This window comes from Peromyscus eremicus, chromosome 15 (assembly GCF_949786415.1).
Source record: "Peromyscus eremicus chromosome 15, PerEre_H2_v1, whole genome shotgun sequence".
NCBI classification, from domain to species: Eukaryota; Metazoa; Chordata; class Mammalia; order Rodentia; family Cricetidae; genus Peromyscus; species Peromyscus eremicus.
In genome coordinates, this window is record NC_081431.1 from 58,279,698 (window position 1) to 58,302,026 (window position 22,329).

Below are 22,329 nucleotides of genomic sequence, written 5' to 3' on the forward strand. Positions count from 1 at the left end.
TAGGTTGTTTTCAGTCATCTGGTTTGTTGGCACAACAAAACCCAACTCCACTTTGCTGGTTACAAATCACACATTGTGCATTACATACTTTTCTTCTTGTTGATTTTTGCTTCCAAAGCTTCATTCACATTTAAGGACCATTCATTGTAAGACTCTGCTCGAAGCTTCAATGCATTCATCATGGGATAGAGATCATCCAGAGTGTACCTGTACCTGGAAACAGGACACAGACAGGCGTGAGAAGGTGACTGAAGAAGGATGTTTATCCTCAACATTCACAGACCTAGAATGGGGATGCCACTGAGCTTTTTTTCTTTTAATGATTTATTTATTTATTTGTTTGTTTGTTTTGTGGATGAGTATTCTATCTGCATGTACACTTTTATGCCAAAAGAGGGCATCAGATCTCACTAGAGATGGTTGTGAGCCACCATGTAGGTGTTGAGAATTGAACTCAGGACCTCTGGAAGAGCAGCCAGTGCTCTTAACTGCTGAGCAAAGACTCAGTGCAGGCTGAAAAGGAGGCTCAATGGAAAAAGCACTTTTCATGAAAGGAATGGCCCCCATAGGCTCATATATTTGAATGCTTGGTCATTAGGGAGTGGCGTTACAACTTCAGAGGTATTAGGAGTTGTAGCCCTGTTGGAAAAAGTGTGTCACTGGGGCTGGGCTTTGGGGTTTCAAATGCTCCAGCCAGGCCCAGTGTCTCTCTCTTCCTGGTGACTTTGGATCCAGATGTAGAACTCTCAACTACCATGTCTGTCTGGGGTCACCATGGTCCCTGTCATGAGGATAATGGACTAAACCTCTGAAACTGTAAGCAAGCCCCAATTAAGTGCTTTCTATGGTGTCTCTTCACAGCAATAGAACACTGACTATAAGACACCATGTAAAGCTGAGTGCTATAACGTACATCTGCCAACCCAGTCCTGACACAGTGACATGAAGTGGAGACTCACTGGAAACTAATGGGTCAACCAGGTTGGCAAACACAATCAAGAACAGAGAAAACTTACCTTAAACAAGGAAAGCCAGAGCCAACACCTGAGGCTGTTCTCTGACTCCATAGCACACTGTGACACATACATACACATACATACATAACCACATCCACACATGAATGTGATCTCACACAAACACACATACACACACCATAAATATACAATATGCACATGTACACACAAAATAGTTCCATGCTTTCCCAAAGAAGGGAAAAAAAAACTTATCCTTCCTACTTACCGCAGGTTATACTTATAAGGGGGACAGGAACACAATTCTTTTACATGATGTAAGCAAACAAGCAGGCCAGGTTTACAAGAGCACGAGATGGCAGACATGAAGCATGTAGTTTTGCATTTTATACACTGCCGCTCATCATCTGGCAACAGCTCAAAATCCATTCTTTCTGAATCAATTACTCCCTAAAATTAAATATGTATTAGAGACTTTGAAAGAATAATACGATCTAAAAGACCAAGACAAGTATGCACAGGATTTTTTTTTAAAGCCTTAATATAATATGTAAGGATGATTTAAAACTATATGGACTACAAAGTACCAAGAGCCTAGCATGTTAATCCACTTGTTCAGCAAGAATCCCTCTTTGGGTAAGGTAAGGTCCATGTCTAACCATTTGGATCTGAACATAAACAAAATCGTTGCTGAATTAATAGTGCTGAGGTTAGCAGCCTATCTTGCTCCAAACTTACCTTACTGAAGTTTGAGCATAGAGAATATATATATATGTGCTTTCTATCACAGAAGAAAAACTTAAAAAGTAGCTGGGGACACACCTCATAGAGCACTTGCCTACAATGCACAAAGCCCTGGATTTGAGCCCTAGCATCTTCCTCAAAACAAGCAGAGGAGCTGGAGAGATGAGTCTGTGAGCAAGAGGCCGCATTGCTCCTGCAGAAGTCAGAGTTCCCAGCACTAGGCCATGTGACTCACAACCACCTGTAGCTCTGGCTGCTGTAGGGTATCTGATGTGCCTTCTGACACACACACTTGAAATACCTCCCAAGTGAACATTTCACCTGTAGCTCATCCCATCTGACCTCTAGAAGGCCCTTTTGAGGGATGTCCCTTTTTTTGGTTTTTCGAGACAGGGTTTCTCTGTGTACTTTTGGTGCTTGTCCTGGATCTTGCTCTGTAGCCCAGGCTGGCCTTGAACTCACAGAGATTCTCCTGGCTCTGCCTCCCAGTAGTGCTTGGATTAAAGGCGTGCACCACCACTGCCTGGCCTGGGAGATGTCTTTTGTCACTCGAAGCCCAACTTCTACTGTCTTTTCTCATCTGCATCCACTCAATCTTACGAATGCCAATTCTGGTTAACTCAACCTAGGAGTCACCAGGCTCCTTTGTTTTACTTTAATGGTGTAAGCATTCCTGACAGTTACATGTTAAGTCATCCAAGACAGAGTATAAAATGCTGATGGATAGATTTGTCATTTTAATCATAATCATTGAAAAGGACATCCTTGGTCTGGAGAGTTGAGATTAAAGGAGACCAAAGATCAACTTTGAAGATGGAAATCGTGTAGTTTATACACAATTTTAACCTGTAAACTCCACATCTAGGGAAAAGAATAGTTCTCCAAGTTGCAGAAATTAACTACCATTATATTTATGTAATATTTTTATTTTGAGAATTTTCTACCTATGTATTTTAATTACACCTACTCCCTACCAAAACACCCTCCCAAACATCCTTTTCCCAGTTTTATCTGCATTTCTTTGTTTGTGTTTAGTAACTCAATAAGTCCAATTAAGTGGACTCACATGTACTTGAGTGTAGGGCCGTCCACTGGAGTACAGATAACCTCACTGGAGCATCCCCTGAGAAAAATCACTCTCCTCCTCCAGCAGCTATCAGCTGCTAACAGCTCTTGAGCTACAGGTAGAACCTACTCCACAGCAGGTAAGTCACTTAAATCCACTAGGCATTGCTTTCTTCAACTATAAAACACCACAGGACAATGGAGAGCCTGCTGGTGGTCCATAATGGGCTCCCAATAGACAATATTCCAGTATTCTATACACAGTGGTATATATATATATATATATATATATATATATATATATGATTATGTATATGGTTGATCCAAAAGAACCCATTAAAAATAACTACTAAATCAAAACCTTAACAGGAAAATGCAAATGAACTAAAAGAGATAAAAGTAGGTGGAATGCTTGCCTTGTATGCTCCAAGCCCTGGATCTATTTCAGTATTGAATAAAACTGAGCATGGTAGCATATACCTATAATTCTAGTGATGGAGAAGTAGAGGCATGAAAATCAGAAGTTCAAAGTCATTCTTGACTACATAAAGAGTTTCAAGGCCAGTCTGGGCTCTATGTGACTCTGTCTACAAAAAGAAATTGGAAGACTCACACTAGTTATTACTTATTTCAAAGCTTTTTAGAAAATTAAAGGGCTGGAAAGACAATGTTCGATCTTGCAAAGGACCAAGTTCAGTTCCCGGCACCCATGTTACTAGTTTACAACTGCCTGTAACTCCAGTTCCAAGACACTGTACATCCTCTTCTGACCCATGTGGGCACTGAACTCACATGCACAAAACTACCTACAGACACAAGCATACACAGGTAATTAAAAATAAAATTTTAATCATAAAAGAAAATTACGCCGGGCGGTGGTGGCACACACCTTTAATCCCAGCACTTGGGAGGCAAAGCCAGGCGGATCTCTGTGAGTTTGAGGCCAGCCTGGGCTACCAAGTGAGTTCCAGGAAAGGCGCAAAGCTACACAGAGAAACCCTGTCTCGAAAAACCAAAAAAAAAAAAAAAAGAAAGAAAAAAGAAAATTACAGTAGTAAAGACCATTTAGTATTAGCAATAGGTTAGATTCATAGGTTTAAAACCAAGGTACCAAGGCAATTCAGAGAGAAGATAGTATGAGATTCTAGAGAATATTTTTGTGGCTTCGGCTTTGTATTATGCACAAATGTCTTAAGAAGGACACATAATAAAATATAATAAAAAAAAAAAAGGCAAGCTTGTAATCTAGCACTTGAAAAGTGGAAGTGGGAAGAACAGGAGAGGTCATACCAAGTTCAAGACCATCCTGGGATACATGAGACACTATTATAGGAAAGAAAGGGAGGGATAGAGAGAGAGAGAGAGAGAGAGAGAGAGAGAGAGAGAGAGAGAGAGAGAGAGGCACTATTGTGATAATATAATCTTATAATTAAATCAGACAAACCATGTGAAGAGATACTTTACAGAAATAGTGATACAAGGGATAAAATAAGTACATGAAAAATAGTTAATACAAATAAAAACAAAATATTACATGTCAATCAGAATAGCTTTTGTAGAAACCGAATACAGCAAGGAAAAGTTTAAAACCACAATAAAGTGCAAGAACTCTACGAAGTCAACAACATGGAACTGGATCTCCAGAAACCTTACCAGTTTACGCACAGTTTCCCTTAAAGCCTTTTCATCCTCAATCATAATGGCCATGTCTTTCTGGACAGTTGACGCCACCACAACATCTAACACAGCAGCCTTGGAAGCCATTTTGCATATCATCTCGTCGTGGGAAAAGACGCAGTAACGGTGCAGCAATCGGTAATGCTCCACGCACTGGCGGCCCAATGGTAGCTGTGTCACAAGCAGAAAAGAAGTATGACATCGTCACCTTTTTTAAAATTTCCAAAAACTTTTGACTTATCATATTACCAAATAACCCAATCTAGGTCAAACCACCTATTACTTACTAACCCTAAACCAGACTCAGATTCCCTGAGCACTGGGCCTATTCACCTTTGTGCTCTAAAGATCTGACACATTGGGTAACTAAATTGAAAACTGGTTAAAGAAGAACTGTATGGACAATGAATTAATGTGAGTAATGTAGAGTCTAATTGGAAATATTTGTACATTTCCTCAAACAACTGTGCTGAACTACCAGTCTTAATTGACTTCAGGGATAATTAATACTCAAGAACTATATAGTGGAAAATAAAGACAGAAAGAACTATTGCTATTTTTCAAGAAAAGCACTAGATGGTGGTACATGCCTAAATCCTAGCTCTTTAGGATTTAGGTATAAAAGCAGGAAGGTCTGTAATTCTAGGCCATCCTTAACTACACATCAGGTTTTTAAGAGACTTTGTCTCAAAACAATAAACAGAAAACTACAATTTACTAATTTTTATATTACACATAACCTTCACAGTTGTAGCATAAAATATCAACTCTGCAATGAACAAACATGTCATTCAACTGTTGCACTGTGGATAATTAGGGCAATCCTACTTCTGAGTTCTCAGACTGGAATATTTGTTACTAGTTTGTAAGCTCTAATAAGCTTCAACCTTGTTAAAAGTCATTAGACTCTGCTCTTCAAGAAAGTTCTTACTACAAGTTAGGTTCCCCAGAACCTGAGGCAGAATGATAGTTTGCAACAGAGAGCTCAGGGCTAGGCTTGGCAACACTGGAAAAAAACAAAAACAAAACCACTTCTTTGTCCCCAAGAAGTTGATTTAAAACTACAACTTAAAAGAAGTGTCTTGGGGGCTGGAGAGGTGGCTCAGCAGTTAAGAGCAATTGCTGATTTTTACAGCAGTCCAGAGTTCAGTTTCTAGCATCCATGTCAGAGAAGTCACAACCACATTCTCTGGCCTCTACTGGTCCAAGCACATGTCTGTCTGTGCATGTCTATGTGCAGAAACATACACATACACTTTAAAAAAATAATAGACCTTAAAAAGAGAAAGGGGTCTTGCTACAAAACAAATGTAATGTCAACTAAAATAAGCAGTGTGGTACATGTGTTATAAGGAAAAAGCTCAAATTCGTACTACATACCCAATCAACAGTACAGAAGTTAACAGCCTCGGCAAAATTAAAACCTTGGTTGAAACCACTGTGGTAGGCTCTTGGAAACGTAATCACAAACTCCCCAGCACACTGATTTGTTCGATAAACCTACAGAGACAGGGATGAGAGATTTTTAAGGTTTGACAGTAACATTCTCAAAGACAATTTGGACATGAACTGTTAGATGATTCACCAGACAAACAGGTCAGGACTGGACACACATACATTTGTACATACAATTACTGTTGTAGAATCACCTGATTCCTGTCATAAGATAGAGTAATATACCACAATAATAGAACTAATTAGTCTCTGAACAGAGACAGTGCTCAAACCAAATAAGGCTGCATCTAGGAGACAAGACACATCTTTCTTTACAGGTAAAACCAGGACTATCCTAAGGTTCAGCAACAGTGAAGCAGAGACAGGCAGATGCCTGTGAACTGGAGGTCAGTCTGGACTATATAGCAGGTTACAGATCGTGAAGAAATTATTTATTTCCCTAGGCCCTAAATCCGGCCCCTGTATTTTATTCAAATTTTGACATATTGGAAAAATCCAGCAGGAAAAACACTAACAATGAAGACATGGTGGGTGTTTTATACATTCAGTCATTACTTTCTAAGTTATGTTCCATGAATACATACTTAGTGAGCCCTCAAATTAAAGTCCTGAGAAATCCTGTCTGATGGCCCCTGAGGAACAACACCCAGTGCAGGCATAGATACACACACCCACAGATGCTCAACGGGAGGAAGGGTGATTAGCAATTCGAAACAGCCAATTCTGGCTGGCAAGTAATACCAGGACAGTGTGTATACATCTAGTAGTCCCAAGACCCTGGTTCAATTCCCAGCACCACCATCAATATTCCTACAAAGCAGGCCATTTTGGTTAATCATTCAAGAATAAGACCATGAGATTCAATAAGATTCATTGTTCCCTCTTCTTTATGGAGTGCTGGAAGTCAAATCTTTGCAAAGGACTAAGTGGGGTTCAGTTCCCCCACACCCATGTGGCAGCTCACAACCACCTGTTACTCCAGTTTCAGGAGATCCGATATCTCGTCTGAACTCCAGACTCATGTACATGGTGCACATAAAAACACTCAGGTACACATACAAACACAAAATTTATCAGTATTTTTAAAAAGATTTTAAAACCAGAGTTTTGATCGAATTGTAACAGAAGCTAGCCATTTTCATAATTAACTATTTTGTATTTACAAGTAACTATTTATATATTTTTGTTGACTAAAGTTATAAACAAAATTTATAGTACAGAAATCATTAGTGATAATGGTTCTACAAACTCCAACTATACTAAGTTGTACACTAAAAAGCACTACACTCATTTGAAAAGCAAGTCTGTTCAGTAACCTAGGTATGAACTACAACAAATTAGTTTTTTATGGTGTCTAAGCACCTGACCCATTGGATTATGCTATACAGCACCAAGCAGCTGCTTCTATTATCAAGTTATTATATGAAAATACCAAATAACTTTTGTTTGTTTGTTTGTTTTGTTTGTTTGTTTTTTCAGGACAGGGTTTCTCTGTGTAGTTTTGGTGCCCGTCCTGGATCTCGCTCTGTAGACTAGGCTGCCCTCGAGCTCATAAGAGATCTGCCTGGCTCTCCCTCCCGAGTGCTGGGATTAAAGGTGTGCACCACCACCGCCTAGCCCTGAAAATACCAAATAACTTTTTAAAAAGAAAGAAAAGAGAATAAAACAGTAATAGAGAAGTAGTGAATAAGCTGATTAGCAGGAGGATTAACTCAGAACATACAGGCACTTCATGAGTCATCAGAGTGTTGGGGTTCATGATGGTCACAAGCTGGTGGAGGAGATCTGGCTGGGACACAAATAGCTCTGGAGCTAGTTTCTTCATTACATTTTCTAGCTGCTCCGCAGCATATCCTGGAACTCCATACCAGGTTTTTGGCTCACCCCTAAAAACAGATTATGAAAGTCAATCAATGTTTAGTACCAGCGCGCGCGCGCACACACACACACACACACACACACACACACACACACACACACACACAAAGCAAAGCAGTTCACATTTTTCTCATCTTGTTCTATAAGACTGAGCTACAAACAAATGTTCAAAGCAAAGAGGTAACATTAGAAATGTGAGTGGAACATATATAGTGCATTTTCCCTTCAAGTACAAAAAATGATACTTTGCATCTGAGGTGGTCATCATCCCAGACCCCACTTTACAAAATGCAGACTTATGGAGTTTTTAAGAATCATATTTGTTAGAGGATACACAACTTCCTTCATCAACTGAGAAGGGATGGCAACCTTCCATCTTCCTTTTCCCTTGCCCATTCTGCTGGAAAAGGTTTAAATCAAATACAAATAAGGCAATTAGCATTTATAAAGAGCCCTTATTCTTCCAAGAACTTTAAATTGTCAACCAATTAATCTGTGCCATCCCTGTGAGGTATGATAAACATCATCTTCCTGTTACAGCTGGGGCAATTGCCTAGGGAAGCAGAAAGATGTTGCATATCCATATGCCAACTTTCTTTCTTGTGGTACATCCTTAAATTCCACTGTTGGATTAGAGTGGGTTATAGATTTTAAAATATTTTTGAACTTCGAAGTAAAAGAAATAGGGGAGGTGGGAACAGATGTAGGGACAAATGGCTTTGGGTGAAAAGTTTAAACAGTATAAATATAAAGTTCAAAAGTCTGCACAGTAATTAGAGAGGTCGAAGTGTTACACGTCGAATTCAGTACAACAAAAGGAAACTGATAGTCCCAAGGATCTGCTCATCCCCAAAGGAATACATGGATTACCGTGACTACCAAGTGAGATTTCCTGTATCGAAAAACACTACACGGTGCTTTTGTTAACCTGCTAGTGACACTTTACTGAATTCATATAAAAACTACACTATTCCTAGAAACATCCTATACACTAAACTAGTGTATGATTTCAGAGGCTGCAGAACTTTTGTAAAGTGTCCTAACTTGATAGGAAATCTAATCTAACATAAGTTAAAACAAAAGGAACCCATTGCCTTCAGACACAGGCAACACATATCTGAAAGAGGGAACCTTCCTACCCAGCATACATACTGTTCATAGGCTCCATACAGAATTTCTCACCAGTGCAGGTAGTTGATTGAATAGCTCCAGTGGTCTTCAATATGCCAACAGAAGGAAGAAAAGCACATGCCCACATACAACCAAGGGAGTTTCATGCCACATATATCAGCAGTAATATGAGCAAGGACAGACTGCTCCATCACTGGCATATTGTTCAAATTCCAGCCACTATCAAGATACTCCTAAAAGGAGCAAGAAAAAAAGAGGATAAAGTTTCAGCAGTATCATGCTAACACTTTAGAAATGTTTATTTGTTCCTTTCTTATTTTATTATATTTATCTATATTGGTGGGCTTGTGACACATGTGTTCAGATACTCAAGGAGGACAAAAAGGACATCAAGTCCTCTTGAACTAGAGGCAAACAAAGGCAATTGTGAGCAGCTTGTCCTGGGTGCAGGAAACCGCCCAGGTCCTCTGGAAGGGAAACAAGTGCTCATAAAACCGATGAGCCATTTCTCCAGCCCCTACAATTCCACAGTTAAAGATTGTCTAAAGAGCTCCTTCAGCCAGGTGGTGGCGCACGCCTCTGATCCCAGCACTCAGGAAGCAGAGGCAGGCAGGTCTCAGTGAGTTTCAAGGTCAGCCTGGTTTACAGAGTGATAACCAGGACAGCCAGGACTGTTTCAACATGTGTAGCACTCGGGGGAGGGGAGGGGGAGACGGACGGGGGTGGTGCACAAGACTCCTTTAAAAAAAAATGAAGGGTTTAGGGGTCAAAGTAGAGTGCTACTATCATGATCTCTAGCTCTGTCTGGTTTAGACTTTAAATAAGTAGAACTGTATATACACATCCACCCTTTGTTTTGTTTTGTTTTAGGATACAGAAGAACATAAACTCATTAGATGAAGTTTAAAGCCAGGCAAACTAATCTACATCGTCAGTTAGAAGTTGGGATGTGTAAGGTAATAGTGGTTGCCCTCAAAGAGGAAGTGGTGATGACGAAAAGCAGAGAAGGCGGATCACTCTAGTCTATCCTACTTTCTTGTTCTAGCGCTGGGTACCCTGTGCTCAAGTGTTCAGTTTGTGAAGACTAACCTGGCTGTACACATGACTATGTACTTCTTTGTGTGTATTTAAATTAGAAAATGAACACCCACATACACATTTTAAATCTGACTGCCCACAGGACAGACAGAGAAATAGTTTGGGTTTATGAGTCCACTAGCATGCAGAGTAAGACACTTATAAACATTAAAGTTAAGCAAGGCCTTGATTTCTCAGGTTGGTTTTGGTTTGTTTCTTGTGTTTTTGGCCTTTTTTTGGGAGACAGGGTTTCTCTGTGTAGCTCTGGAGCCTTTCTCAGAACTCACTCTGTAGCCCAGGCTGGCCTGGAACTCAAGAGATCTGCCTGCCTCTGCCTCCCGAGTGCTGGAATTAAAGGCGTGCGACACCACTGCCTGGCCCTCAGGTTAATTTTAAAGAAGAACTCAAGGTTAGAACCTGGAGGAAAGGGTGGTAATAATGTCCTATAATCACCATACTATAGTGCATAATCAGGACTAGGACTTTTTGAGGACTTAATTTTTCTTGAAGATATTAAAAATCCAGTAATTAAGACTGTGCTGAGAGTAATTCTAAATAATTCAAGCTAACCAAACAGAATTTCAACACACAATTTCCAAGGCACTCAAAAGGACATAATTGTTACACTGAGGATGTCACTACTCTAGTATTCTGCCCTTTAGATCAACATTGTGCTTTAGATGTAGAGCTCCGCCTCACACTACAAGTCCCTACAGTTGGAACCTACCTCTTCCTCAGGGGAAATCTTGATTTTCCCATCTCGTACAGGGAAGCCACTGCCAAACTCCTTTGAAGCGATATCAGCTCCATACTCCACCGTGACATCTTCTTCAATAGTGCTCACCAGTCGCCAGAACTCCTTCTCTACCAGCTCTGTAGGGACCATCTGGAAGTACAAGGACACTGGAAGAGTAACTTTTCCATTCATTCACAAGTTGTTTATGACTAGTTAAGAGATGAGAATAGCAGATTAACTTGCTAAGAAAAAAAAAAAAAGCTGTCCATAATTTCCCACAGGTGATATTCTTGGGTGATTCAGGTAACAACTCTATTTTCTAGAATAAATTTTATAATTAAGAACTATAAGAACTGATTATGAATTCAAGTTCCCAACTAATCTGGGCTCATAGGGGCTTCACAGAGACTAAACTGACAACCAGGGAGCCTGCCTAGGAGCAGCCTAGGCCCTCTGCTCACATGTTACAGTGAGACTCTGACAGTGACAGCAGGGGCTGTCTCTGACTTGGTCACCTCCTCTTGGGACCTATACCTCCTACTGATTGCCTCATCCAGCCTGAACAGAAGGAAGGGGAGGTGTCTAGTCTCACTACAACTTGATAGACCATGGCTGGCTGATGTCCCTGGGAGACCAGTCCATATCTAAAGAGAAACAGGAAGAGGAATGGGGAGGGGGGTGGGGGGAGCTGGGAGAAGAGGAAACCTTGCTTGGGATCCAAAAACAAAACAAATAAATAAACAAACAAAAATAATAAGAAATTAAAAAAAAAAAAGAATTCATGTTCCTTGATCACAAACCAAACCACAACTACAAATAGAGGCCAAGGAAAGTAAAATGACCTGTTTTGGTTTTTTTTTAATAATCTGAAATATACTTTTGTGTTCTGAGAAATATAACACCCAACCTGGCTAATAAATGTTTCTTAACACATTATTTGACTTTACCTGGCTGAAAGTAATACAGACAAACATGAATTTAAAAAAAAAAAAGAAGAAGAAGAAGAAGGCTAGAGAGATGGTCTAGTGGTGAAGAGCACTGGTTGCTCTTGCAGAGGACCCTAGTTTGATTTCCAGCACCCACATGCACCATCTGTAACTCCAGATCCAGAGGATCCTATGCCCTCTTCTGACCTCCATGGGTACAAAGCATACACATGTTGCACATTCATACATGCAGGCAAAATACTCCCACATCAAAAACAAAAATGAATAAATCTTAAAAAAGATTGTAATAAAATAAAATAAGAAATTGAAGATATGAACAAAAGATAGTTGCCTCAGCACATCCAACAATATAAAGCTATCAAAGTGTCAAGGAACTGTTCTGAGTAGAGCAAATAACTTACATGTCTGGCACTTAGTGTCTTCAGCTTTTAAGTAAAATAAAGATCCAATAACAGATATCATAAGCCAGTCGACATGACTGATTATATGGGAAAATACTAAAATTCATGAGGAGTCAAAATAAAACTTCAAGTGGAATATACATTAGAAAGAAAATGTTAGGGAACTAAAAGCTAATGCTCATGACATAAAGGACTATCAGGATCATTAATACATTGCTGGAATGCCATAGAGATCAAAACTCTCATGTAACCTCAGAATCATCCAACTGCAGAGATCTCATGTATGAGCTGTTTGTTATGGCACACATAAGTGAGGAAAAAACACAGCTTAAATATCCAGAATTACACTGGAAACAATTTAATTTTGTATTTGATAGAATACTGAATGTTGAAAATACCTGCTTATATTCTAAGTAAACAAAAAATAAAAATGGAATCTTACTGTAAAGTTTACAATATAATAAGACAACAAAATGTAATAAACATGTCCCTAAGACACAGTACACAGTGCACTTAAATAAAAACATTCTGATACAAAGTACTGTGGAATTCTACTACCATTAAACATTCTAGAAGTTTCCTTCTGTACAATGGTTGCCAGAGTGAAACCTTTATTCACTTCTTTGTGGCTTCAATGAATGGAGCTTTTCTTTCACCAGTAATAGAGTTGAAGAGAAACTGTCTACAGTGTAAATGTTAAATTTTTTCCTCATCAGCTAACTCATTAAAACAAAACAAAACAACAAATGTGTAATTAGCCAGGTGTGGTAATGCCCCCTTTAATCCCAGCATTTGGGAGGCAGAGATGCATGGATCTCAGAGTTCGAGGCAGCTTGGTCTACACAGTGAATTCCATGCTAGCTGGGGCTATATAACTGAGAACCAATCTCAGAAAAGTAACATAACATAAACCTTAAATCACAGCGTGGTGAGATGTCTTGACACATGGTGCCAAGCCGATGACTTGAGCTCAACCCCTAGAACACACATAGTCGGAGAACACCAACTTCCACATGTACATTGTTGCCTGAGTACCACAGACACACGAGTGAGTGAGTAAACTAACTAACTAACTAACTAATTAATTAATAACAACATTTGTAAAATTCTAACCCAAATTAGTATAGATCTACATACATGGACTGGCATGTTGAAGTAATCGGATTTAAATGAGTCTGCCATCTCCCCAAACGTGCGCAGAGTATAATCCCTTGCTGCTTGCTCAAAGCCAAACGCTTCTTGGGGCTTGCTACATTCCTGCATAGGAAAAAGAAAATTAGTGTTCTAGGTGGCACTTGAAAATACCAAGTGCATCTAGCCAATAGTCACGAGGATAACTGTTTTAAGATTTTTTTCATTCTATTAGTCTTACATTAGAAAAATGTCTGAAGCATGAGATTGTTCCAGTGAGTAAATAATTTGTATTTGGTACTGAGCAAATAAGATACTTTTTAACAATTACAATTTTTTAACTTTGATTTGCTTTCAGGATCAGTGCTAAAAATGAGAGGAATAATATCCAAGAATTTAAACTATAAAATCAACATAAGACGGGCGGTGGTGGTGGTGCTGCTGCACGCCTTTAATCCCAGCACTCAGGAGGCTCAGCCAAGAGGATCTCTGAGTTCAAGGCCAGCCTGGGCTACAGAGTGAGTTCCAGGACAAGCACCAAAACTACAAGGAAAAACCCTGTCTCAAAAAACCAAACCAAACCAAAACAACAACAACAACAAAAATCAAAATAGAAATTAATAACCAGATGGAAACAAAACAACTCTCTGACCAGCAGCATTTAATGGTAACCAAATAATGCTATCAAACCCTTTTAAAAACAAAACACTAAGAGGTTAACAGGGGCAATATGAGACTGCCCTACATATGAAGTCAATAGATTTGAATATCCAGACCCATTTCTATGGTCATCTCTATCCAGATATTAAATATTTAAACATTTAAATATTAATATTTATTTGACACCATGGACCCTTTCCAAGTTCCATAATAACCTGTCCTGTGGGGCCATCTCATGTGACACTATGGCTATATAGAAAACCTCTAGGACCTTTAGCTCTAAGCAGTATAATAAAAAACCTTAATGTTAGAATCTAATTCTAACACAAAATGTAACATTCCAGTGACTGAGGACTTCCTTATAGTGGTAACAACGAACTCTGTTATATGTTGTTAAAATATCAGCACTAGATACACTACAGAGAAAATATTGAAGATAAAAGAGTAAATTACTAAAATCCGTTGTCTAATATAAATAATTCCATTTGTTTAAAACAGAGTGTCTGGGATGGGGAGCTGGCTCTATCAACGAAGTGCCTGCCACACAAGCATAAGGACCTGATGATAGCCTGAGAACAGCCAGGTCCCCAGTGCTTGGTAGGTAGGGGTGATGGAGAAAGGTGATCCCTGAAGCTCTCTGACCTGTCAGTTTTGAGTAAATTAATGTGCTTCAGGCTCAGCAGAGACCCTGTCACAGATGAACACTGACAAATAAAAACATCCCTCACCCCAACATACATCATACAGAGCAAGAAAACAAAGTCTGGATGAGTATACACTAAGATATTAACAAAGGTACCTATGCCTTGTGAAATAATCTAAGCTGTTAAGTACTTATAAATTCCTAAAAAGAACATACATTTTTTTTTACAATGAATTTGTTGGTGAATAAATAAAAATGTTCTGCCTCTGAACATACACACACACACACACACACACACACACACACACACACACACACACACACACACACACACTGTGGAACTTAGTAAGACCTCTTTCCTATTCACTTCTAAGCCTAGTTTTGTTCGTGGACTTCATCATTATTGTTAAATCTAAAACCCATAGCCAACAGAGAATGTTTCAAAAGTTGTCTTCTCAGTCGTTAACTCTTACTTGAGCCACACACTTAGGACACCTCCAGTCTCCCTTGGGCACATCGTGAAGAGGGGGGATCAAGCAGAAGGTGTGGTAACTGTCATCGCAGCCATCACACAGGAGCAGCCGGTCCTCGTCACTGCCACTGCCACATAAGAGGCATACATACAGGTCCACCTACAGCAAGGAAAATAAACAGAAAACAAAGGAGTGTCAGCTATTATTTGATTCTGTGATTTTTTTTTTTTTCATTTTGCTTCATCTTGTTCTGAGGGTCTCCATGTAACTCAAGTGGCCTCTTATTGCTTAGTTGAGGATAACCTTGAACTTGATCCTGACTCCACCTCTGAGTACTGTGTTTACAGGTGTGTAGCACCACACCTTGTTTTTGTGGTGCTAAGGAATCAAGCTCAGTCTCAAACATGCTACTAGGCAAGTGTTCTACCAGACAGTCATGTGCCAGCCCACAAACGGTATGTGTGTGTGTAATTTGAATTTACACATTTTTGTGAATGCCTGTATCTGTGTATGCATAGCACAGTCAACATGTAAAAGTCAGAAGTCTCTTCTACCACATGAGTTCCAGAGAATAAAGTCTGATCAAGTTAAGCATAAGTGTATTTACCTAATGAGCCATCTCTGCAGCCCATACGTAGTTTGAATTAAAAGGCTACACCTTCTATAAGTAGTATTTCACAATCACATGTGTTCCCAATTCTGAACTTCGATCTCCAAGCTCTTTCAATTATGTTTATTTTTTTATATAAAGTCATTATTTGGTAAATTTAAGATAATCCTCATACATAGTAAGTTATTAGCCAAACAATTAATGACATTAAACAAATACTCTGGAACCAGGTGCAATGGAAGATGTCTGTAATCATGGCCCTGGGAAGTTATGACAGGAGATCTAGGATTTCAATGCTAACCTGGGCTTCAGAGAAACCTCATCACAGAAGAGTAGGTTAAAAAACAAAGCAACAGAGGCAGGTATATCTCTGCGTGTGAGGAAAGCCTGGTTTACAGAAAGAGAGAGGTCCAGGACAGCCAGGGCTACACAAAGAAACCCTGACTCAAAAAAACAAAAAAACAAAAAACAAAATCCTACCACTTTGACTTCAATTCTAGAGTTGGGATGAGTGTCCCCTGCTAGGATGCAAACCTGTAATACCAGTCCTTGAAGGCAAAGGCAGGAAGGGGTGGGGATCATGAGTTCAAGGCCAACGTCTGCCACGTGAACCTCCCCACACCCCTTCAAAGAGAGAGAGAAAAATTCCCCAAATATCAAATAAAGCATAGTTATTTTTATTAGTTACATATGATCTGATCTCTCTCTCTCTCTCTCTCTCTCTCTCTCTCTCTCTCTCACACACACACACACACACACACACACACACACACACACACATCAGTAGAAGACATAGTGGCCTCAGAAGAAATCAACCCTGCCAATGCCTTGAGTTTATATACTTGCAGAACTGCAAAACACTGTTATTTAAGCTACGGAGTCTGTGATATTTTCATATGGCAGCTTCCTCCCCGCATCTAATATATAACCTACTAACAGAAAGCTGAGAAGTCAACTAACAGGAAGTCTAACTTGTTAAATCTGTTTATAATTAAAGGAAAAAAGTCTGGACTCTGCACATTCTCTTTCTGTATTTTCTTGTATGTATGGTGGGAAAGCAACAGTGAGATCATTACCAATTTAAAGACACTACTGTCAGGATCTCTGAGGAGAGGTCAAGCTGATACTTTCTAATACTAAACTGGTGAAATTCTGTGGGTTTTTGGCTCTGTAACCCATGTTAGGGTTTGAGCTCTCAGAACTCCTCCTACCTACCTCAGCCTCTTGAGTACCAGGAGTGCAGGCAGGAGCCACCACATCTAGCATAAGTAAGCATCACTTCCGACTAATGTTCCAACTGCCCCGTGTTAAACTCTCCACTCTCCCTCTGAGGCCCCACCCCTGAGGCCTCCTTTCCTTTCCTTCCTCTCTCCTTTCTGGTTCCTTTTCCCCCTTGCAGGTACAGAATGTCAATTTGACTTTTGATCTACCCTTCAGCTCATCTGCAGGTAGGCTAATGATTTGTGAACAGGGCAATTGCACTTCTTTACTCTCCAGTCCAAACTGAACAAATTAAAAAAAAAAAAAAATCACAACTACCAATGCTTACTAGAATCAAGTATTTCCTTACTTATAAATTGATCAAACAGACACTAAAATATCTCTCATTTGTTAATACTAAGTAATGCACATAAGTATAAGCTTATAGGTAAAGGGATTTTCAAAAAAGGGGGCAGGGGAATAGGCTGGGGGTGAAGTTCAGTGGTAGAGTACTTATTTAGTATATAAAAGGCCTATGTTCCATAAGAATATGCTGCTCATTTCCCAGAGCTGGGTATGTAGTTCAGTGTTAGAGTGCTTGCCTAGAATGTGCAAGTCCCCGAGTTTGATCCCCACCAGGAGTGAGAGGGAGAGGGAGGGAGAGAGGAAGGGTGGACTTCTATAATCCCAGCTACTCAGGAGGCTGGGACAGAATTACAAATCCAAGGCCACCTTGAATATGGAGAGATCCTGTTTCAAAAAGAAAAGAAAAAAAAAAAAAAGTAAGTAATCAAAGGAGGAAAAGGAGAAAATGGGGGTAAAGGAGAAGTGAAGTGTCAACTCACAGCATTAGTGCTTTTCTTAGATCGACTCTTGGGCTTTTCCTTCTCACTTTCTAACATGCAGTCCTTCTCAGTGGGTTCTTGCTTGATGTTACTTTTCACTTCTTTCTCTACAGGAAACAATCCAAAGTTAGTTCTTTCTGTATGGACTATGCTTATCTATCTAGCCTCATCCTCTTCCTCCTCTCCCAGCATAACTCCACACAAACATAATTCCATATTTATTTTTATTTTAATAACACCCAGTGTTACTATATACAAGAGTTCAATACTACTATATACAAGAGTTCAATACTGATTATGATAAAATACAAACTGACCTCAATTAAATTTTAGCATGTGAGTTCTATTATGAATATGCTGCTTATATGTGTGTGCCTTCAAAATGGGAACTAAAGTGTTCTTTAATTAAGAATAAGACATGTGCAGGGTTGGTAGCACATACGTTTAATCCCAACACCCAGAAGGCAGAGAAAGAATGATCTCTGTGAGTTCCAGGTCAGTTAGAGCTATATAGTGAAACTGACCATGTCTCAAAGAAAAATTAACAAGGACAAGACATTTCTCTTGCTCGTGACAGGGATGGATATCAACAATTCACCAACCAGGACTTTATAACATTATACACTGTCTCTTTATAATCTAAGATTACTTCCTGGCTCCAAAACCTGGTAATTTTGGCTAAACTGAGTAATCAATTATTGAACTATCAAGTGATTAATTCACAACAAACCCACCTCAAAGAACTTAAGGACTCTGATTCACAGCTGTTTATTTCCCACTATATTTTATATAGCCTTTTCCCTAACACATTAATGTCTATGAAGAGCTCATTTTAATACTGCATTTGTATATGCCCATGTGTAATACAACACAGTACTTATCCTATGAGAACCACAAATTTACCTCTAGCCAGGTGAGGTGGCACATTCCTGTAATGCCAGCACTTGGGAGACAGAGGCAAGGAGGGTCAAAACTGAAGAGTTTAAAGCCAGGCAAGAATACACAGAAGACTTTATCTTTAAAGAAAGGAAGGAGGAGGGAGCACAAGAGACAGGGAGAGAAAATAGGGAAGGAAGCAAGAAAATGGACAACACCTTTCAACAGCTTCCATCAAGTGACAGCCATGCAAGCATTATCAACTGACCTTCAAACTAGATAAGGTCTCTGCTTGCCTTGAAATAAAAAGGAACCTATACTTTTCAAATCATCTTTTTGTCTTTTAAGTGAATTTATTGAACTAAATTTCAAAACAGCAGCTAGACAACTGAGAAATTCATTTATTTTCCAAATACACATATTTTTCCATTTTTTTCCCTACTGGCCTATTAATGGTGAGAATAAAGACAACAATATATTAAAATTTTATTTCTCAAACCCAACCAAGTGACCAAAGAAATAATTGCTATCATCATTTTTACTTTATCTTTCTTATTCATGGATAAACTTTCTTACCATTTTCACATTTTGGAGTTGGACAACCCATTCGGCGTCTCAGATTATGAGTCCTGGCTTCTGTTGCCTCTTCTGGTTCTATTTTAATATTCATGGCCTAAAAAAATTGTAATATATATGAATATTTTCTTCTATCTATTAGTACTTAGGAATCTCTTACACACAAACTAGGAGTGCCCTCCAATAATACAGGTTTTAGGGGAAAGAAACAGAAAAAAATAATCAAAATGGACATATCAACACCTTATTTTCCTCTAGAACTTTTGCTTTAATTATTACTAAACCTGAAACAATTATAAAAACATCACAATTTCATTAACCTCTAAAATTTTGCTAATCTCTTCAAAGGTCCACCAGTATTTGTAGAAACTTAGCTTCCACAATTTTTAATGATTTTTTTTTTTTAAAGACAGGGGTCACTGGCTAGCCTGAGCCTTGCTATGTAGATCAGGCTGTCCTCAGACTCACAGATCTGCTTGCCTCTGCCTCCTGAGTGCTGGGATTAAAGGTGTGTACCACCACACTTAGGTTTTTTTTTTTTTAAACTAAACATTCAGTTTTATTCATGTGTGTGTGGCAGAGTGTCCACATGCCCATATGTGTGTAGGTCTCACAGACTAAAGTGGTCATCAGATTTCCTGGAGCTGCAGATACAGGTGGGTTGTGAGCTGCTGGAGGTGGGTGTTAGGAGTCAAACTCGGGTACTCGGCAAGAGAAGGATAAACTTAACTACTGGGCCACCTCTCTAGCTTCATCTTCATCTTCATCATCATCATCATCATCATCATCATCATTTTGATTTTTCAAGACAGGGTTTCTCTGTGTATCCCTGGCTGTCCTGGAACTTGCTCTGTAGACCAGGCTGCTGGCCTCTGCCTCTGGAGTGCTAGGATTAAAGGTGTGTGCCACAGCAGCCCTCCCACCCCCACCCCAGTGCTTTACTGTTATTTTAATGAACCAGTGTCATCAATTACACATCTGGGGCTGAAGAGATGGAGCACTGGCTGCTCTTCCAGAGAACTGGGTTTGATTCCCAGCATCCACATGACAGCTAACAACCACCTTTAACCCCAGTCCCAGGGGATCTGACACTATCTTCTGTCCTCCATGGGCACTGTACTCACATGGCACACAGACACACATTCAGACAAAAAACTCATACACCAAAAAATAAAATTGTTAAATTTCATTCTTATAAAGTAAATTATACCTGTAACGTCATTAAACTGTTAAAAGGCCTACTTTTTCATTGAGGATATATAATTCAATCTCAGTTCCACTGTTACTTAGAATGCTATTTAATGGTAAAACAAAACCACTTTGTGGTCTATAACGGAAGTGTTTGAAGAACTATTTATCACTTTCCTCTGTTCACAGCTAAAAGGATTTCTTCTGCGGGCATTATCATTACATTTGGTATCATCAAAGCAGACCCAGGCATCCACAGCACTAGAGCATGTCTTACATACATAAAGGTCCAAAACGAATCATGCATGGTGGAACACACCTATGTTCCTAGCAATCAGAAGGCTAAGGAAACAAGACCATAGCAAGTTTAAGGCCAGCCTGAGCTACACAGTGTAGCCCTGTCACAAAAGTCCAAAAGAATATGCTCAAAAAATAAAAAGTAATTTTTAGATTAATGAGATTTAAATATGTCTATGGGCTTTAAATAATGGTAATTTCCATTTTGACTAGTTTCTTTCATTGAGAAATGAAAAAAGGATTCTCTAAATTCATATAAAAAATTATTTGTCAATGATTATTAAACATGCAAAGATTGACTCAGAAGCATGATATTGCCTTGAGGCTCCTCAGCAGTGAGTTATTTCCTAGAACTCACATTCTATCAAGTAGTTGGACAGAAATCCAAAGTCCTCAGACCTCTCTATAGAAACAAAGTAAATAGAATATTCTTCCTTTCTGAACAGAAAAAAAAAAATCCTAAAGCAAATCATCTTAGCAGCCTTTCCTCATGTCCCTCACATCTTATTCACTTAACATTAGTATTTCCTTCATATTTCTCAACTCTTCCCTCTTCTTAGTAAATATGTTCCTGATTCGACACTTATAATGAACAAAGTCCCTGTCTTCACATATTCCCCCAAATGTTTGTTGGGTTTTGACTATGAACAACTAATAAGCTTTTCAGGCAATGCAGAATGAGTTCTTCCATTCCTTCCTCTTTGGGGACAACACCATCCCCATTGGTGGTGTAAAAGCTCAAGTGTATGAAGTATCCCTTTAAGAGATTACCAAGGCTCAGAACTACAAAGCACTTATAAATAAGAAAGAAAGTCAGTGATGACTAGCCATTAGCATTAAACTCCAGAAACTAAGCAATCCCCTGAAGTACTTACCTCTGCTCTCATGCGCTTTGCTCGGCGGGCTGGAGGACAGGTTTCTGAGGGCTGTACAGACTGCCTCTGGGGAATATCATGGGGTTTGTATTCCTTGTCCTTTGTATCCGAGGTCAGGCTAGGCTTTTGAAGACACTAGAAATAAAAGTTGTACCAATAATTATATATATAGTTGTACCTATACTATATATATATAGTTGTACTATATATATATAGTTGTACCTATAATTATATATATAGTTAACAAAACATCTACTTTTTTTCGTTTTTGTTTTTTCAAGACAAGTTTTCTCTGTGTACAGCCCCGGCTCTCCTGGAACTCACTTTGAAGACCAGGCTGGCCTTGAACTCAGAGCTCTGCCTGCCCTTGCCTCCCGAGTGCTGGGATTAAAGGCATGCGCCGCCGCCGCCACCACCATCACACACTAAAACATCTACATTTTTAAAATCTAAAGAAACACAAAGTCAAATCTAAAAATATCAATCATTTAGACATGTTTATATGTCAAATTTTTCTTTTCTTTTTTACATCAACAGTATAACTTAGATTTATTCAAGTGCTTATCTCCTTAGTTTTTTTTTGTGTCGTGTCCCCCCCACCGCCGGGAACTGAGGACCTAACCCAGGGCCTTGTGCTTGCTAGGCAAGCTCTCTACCACTGAGCTAAATCCTCAACCCCTCTCCTTAGGTTTTAAAAAGCCATGGCAAGCCAGGCATGTGCACATCTATAATCCCAGCACTTAAGAAGATGAGGCAGGAAGATCCTGGGCTATTAGTGAGAACCTGTCTCAAACATACAAAGCAAAAAAGATATCACCTCATGAATCCAATAATTTTTTTTCTAGATTTTACAATCCTGTGGATTCTGACGTA

At 39.2% G+C, this 22,329-nt stretch overlaps 1 protein-coding gene across 2 annotated transcripts in view; it reads right to left on the minus strand.

The window, feature by feature from the left end:
• The window catches only part of Kdm5b (lysine demethylase 5B), a 77,159-nt gene that overhangs the window by 18,821 nt on the left and 36,009 nt on the right, over positions 1–22,329 (minus strand). For both annotated transcript variants that reach the window (XM_059280623.1, XM_059280622.1), the window contains exons 5-16: positions 21,457–21,591; positions 19,097–19,193; positions 17,645–17,751; positions 14,990–15,148; positions 13,220–13,339; positions 10,726–10,884; positions 8,973–9,154; positions 7,636–7,798; positions 5,838–5,957; positions 4,434–4,628; positions 1,240–1,421; positions 89–213 (exon numbers count right to left, since the gene is read on the minus strand). In XM_059280623.1, the coding sequence (XP_059136606.1) occupies positions 89–213; positions 1,240–1,421; positions 4,434–4,628; positions 5,838–5,957; positions 7,636–7,798; positions 8,973–9,154; positions 10,726–10,884; positions 13,220–13,339; positions 14,990–15,148; positions 17,645–17,751; positions 19,097–19,193; positions 21,457–21,591 (1,744 nt within the window). The remainder of the gene's footprint in view (positions 1–88; positions 214–1,239; positions 1,422–4,433; positions 4,629–5,837; positions 5,958–7,635; positions 7,799–8,972; positions 9,155–10,725; positions 10,885–13,219; positions 13,340–14,989; positions 15,149–17,644; positions 17,752–19,096; positions 19,194–21,456; positions 21,592–22,329) is intronic.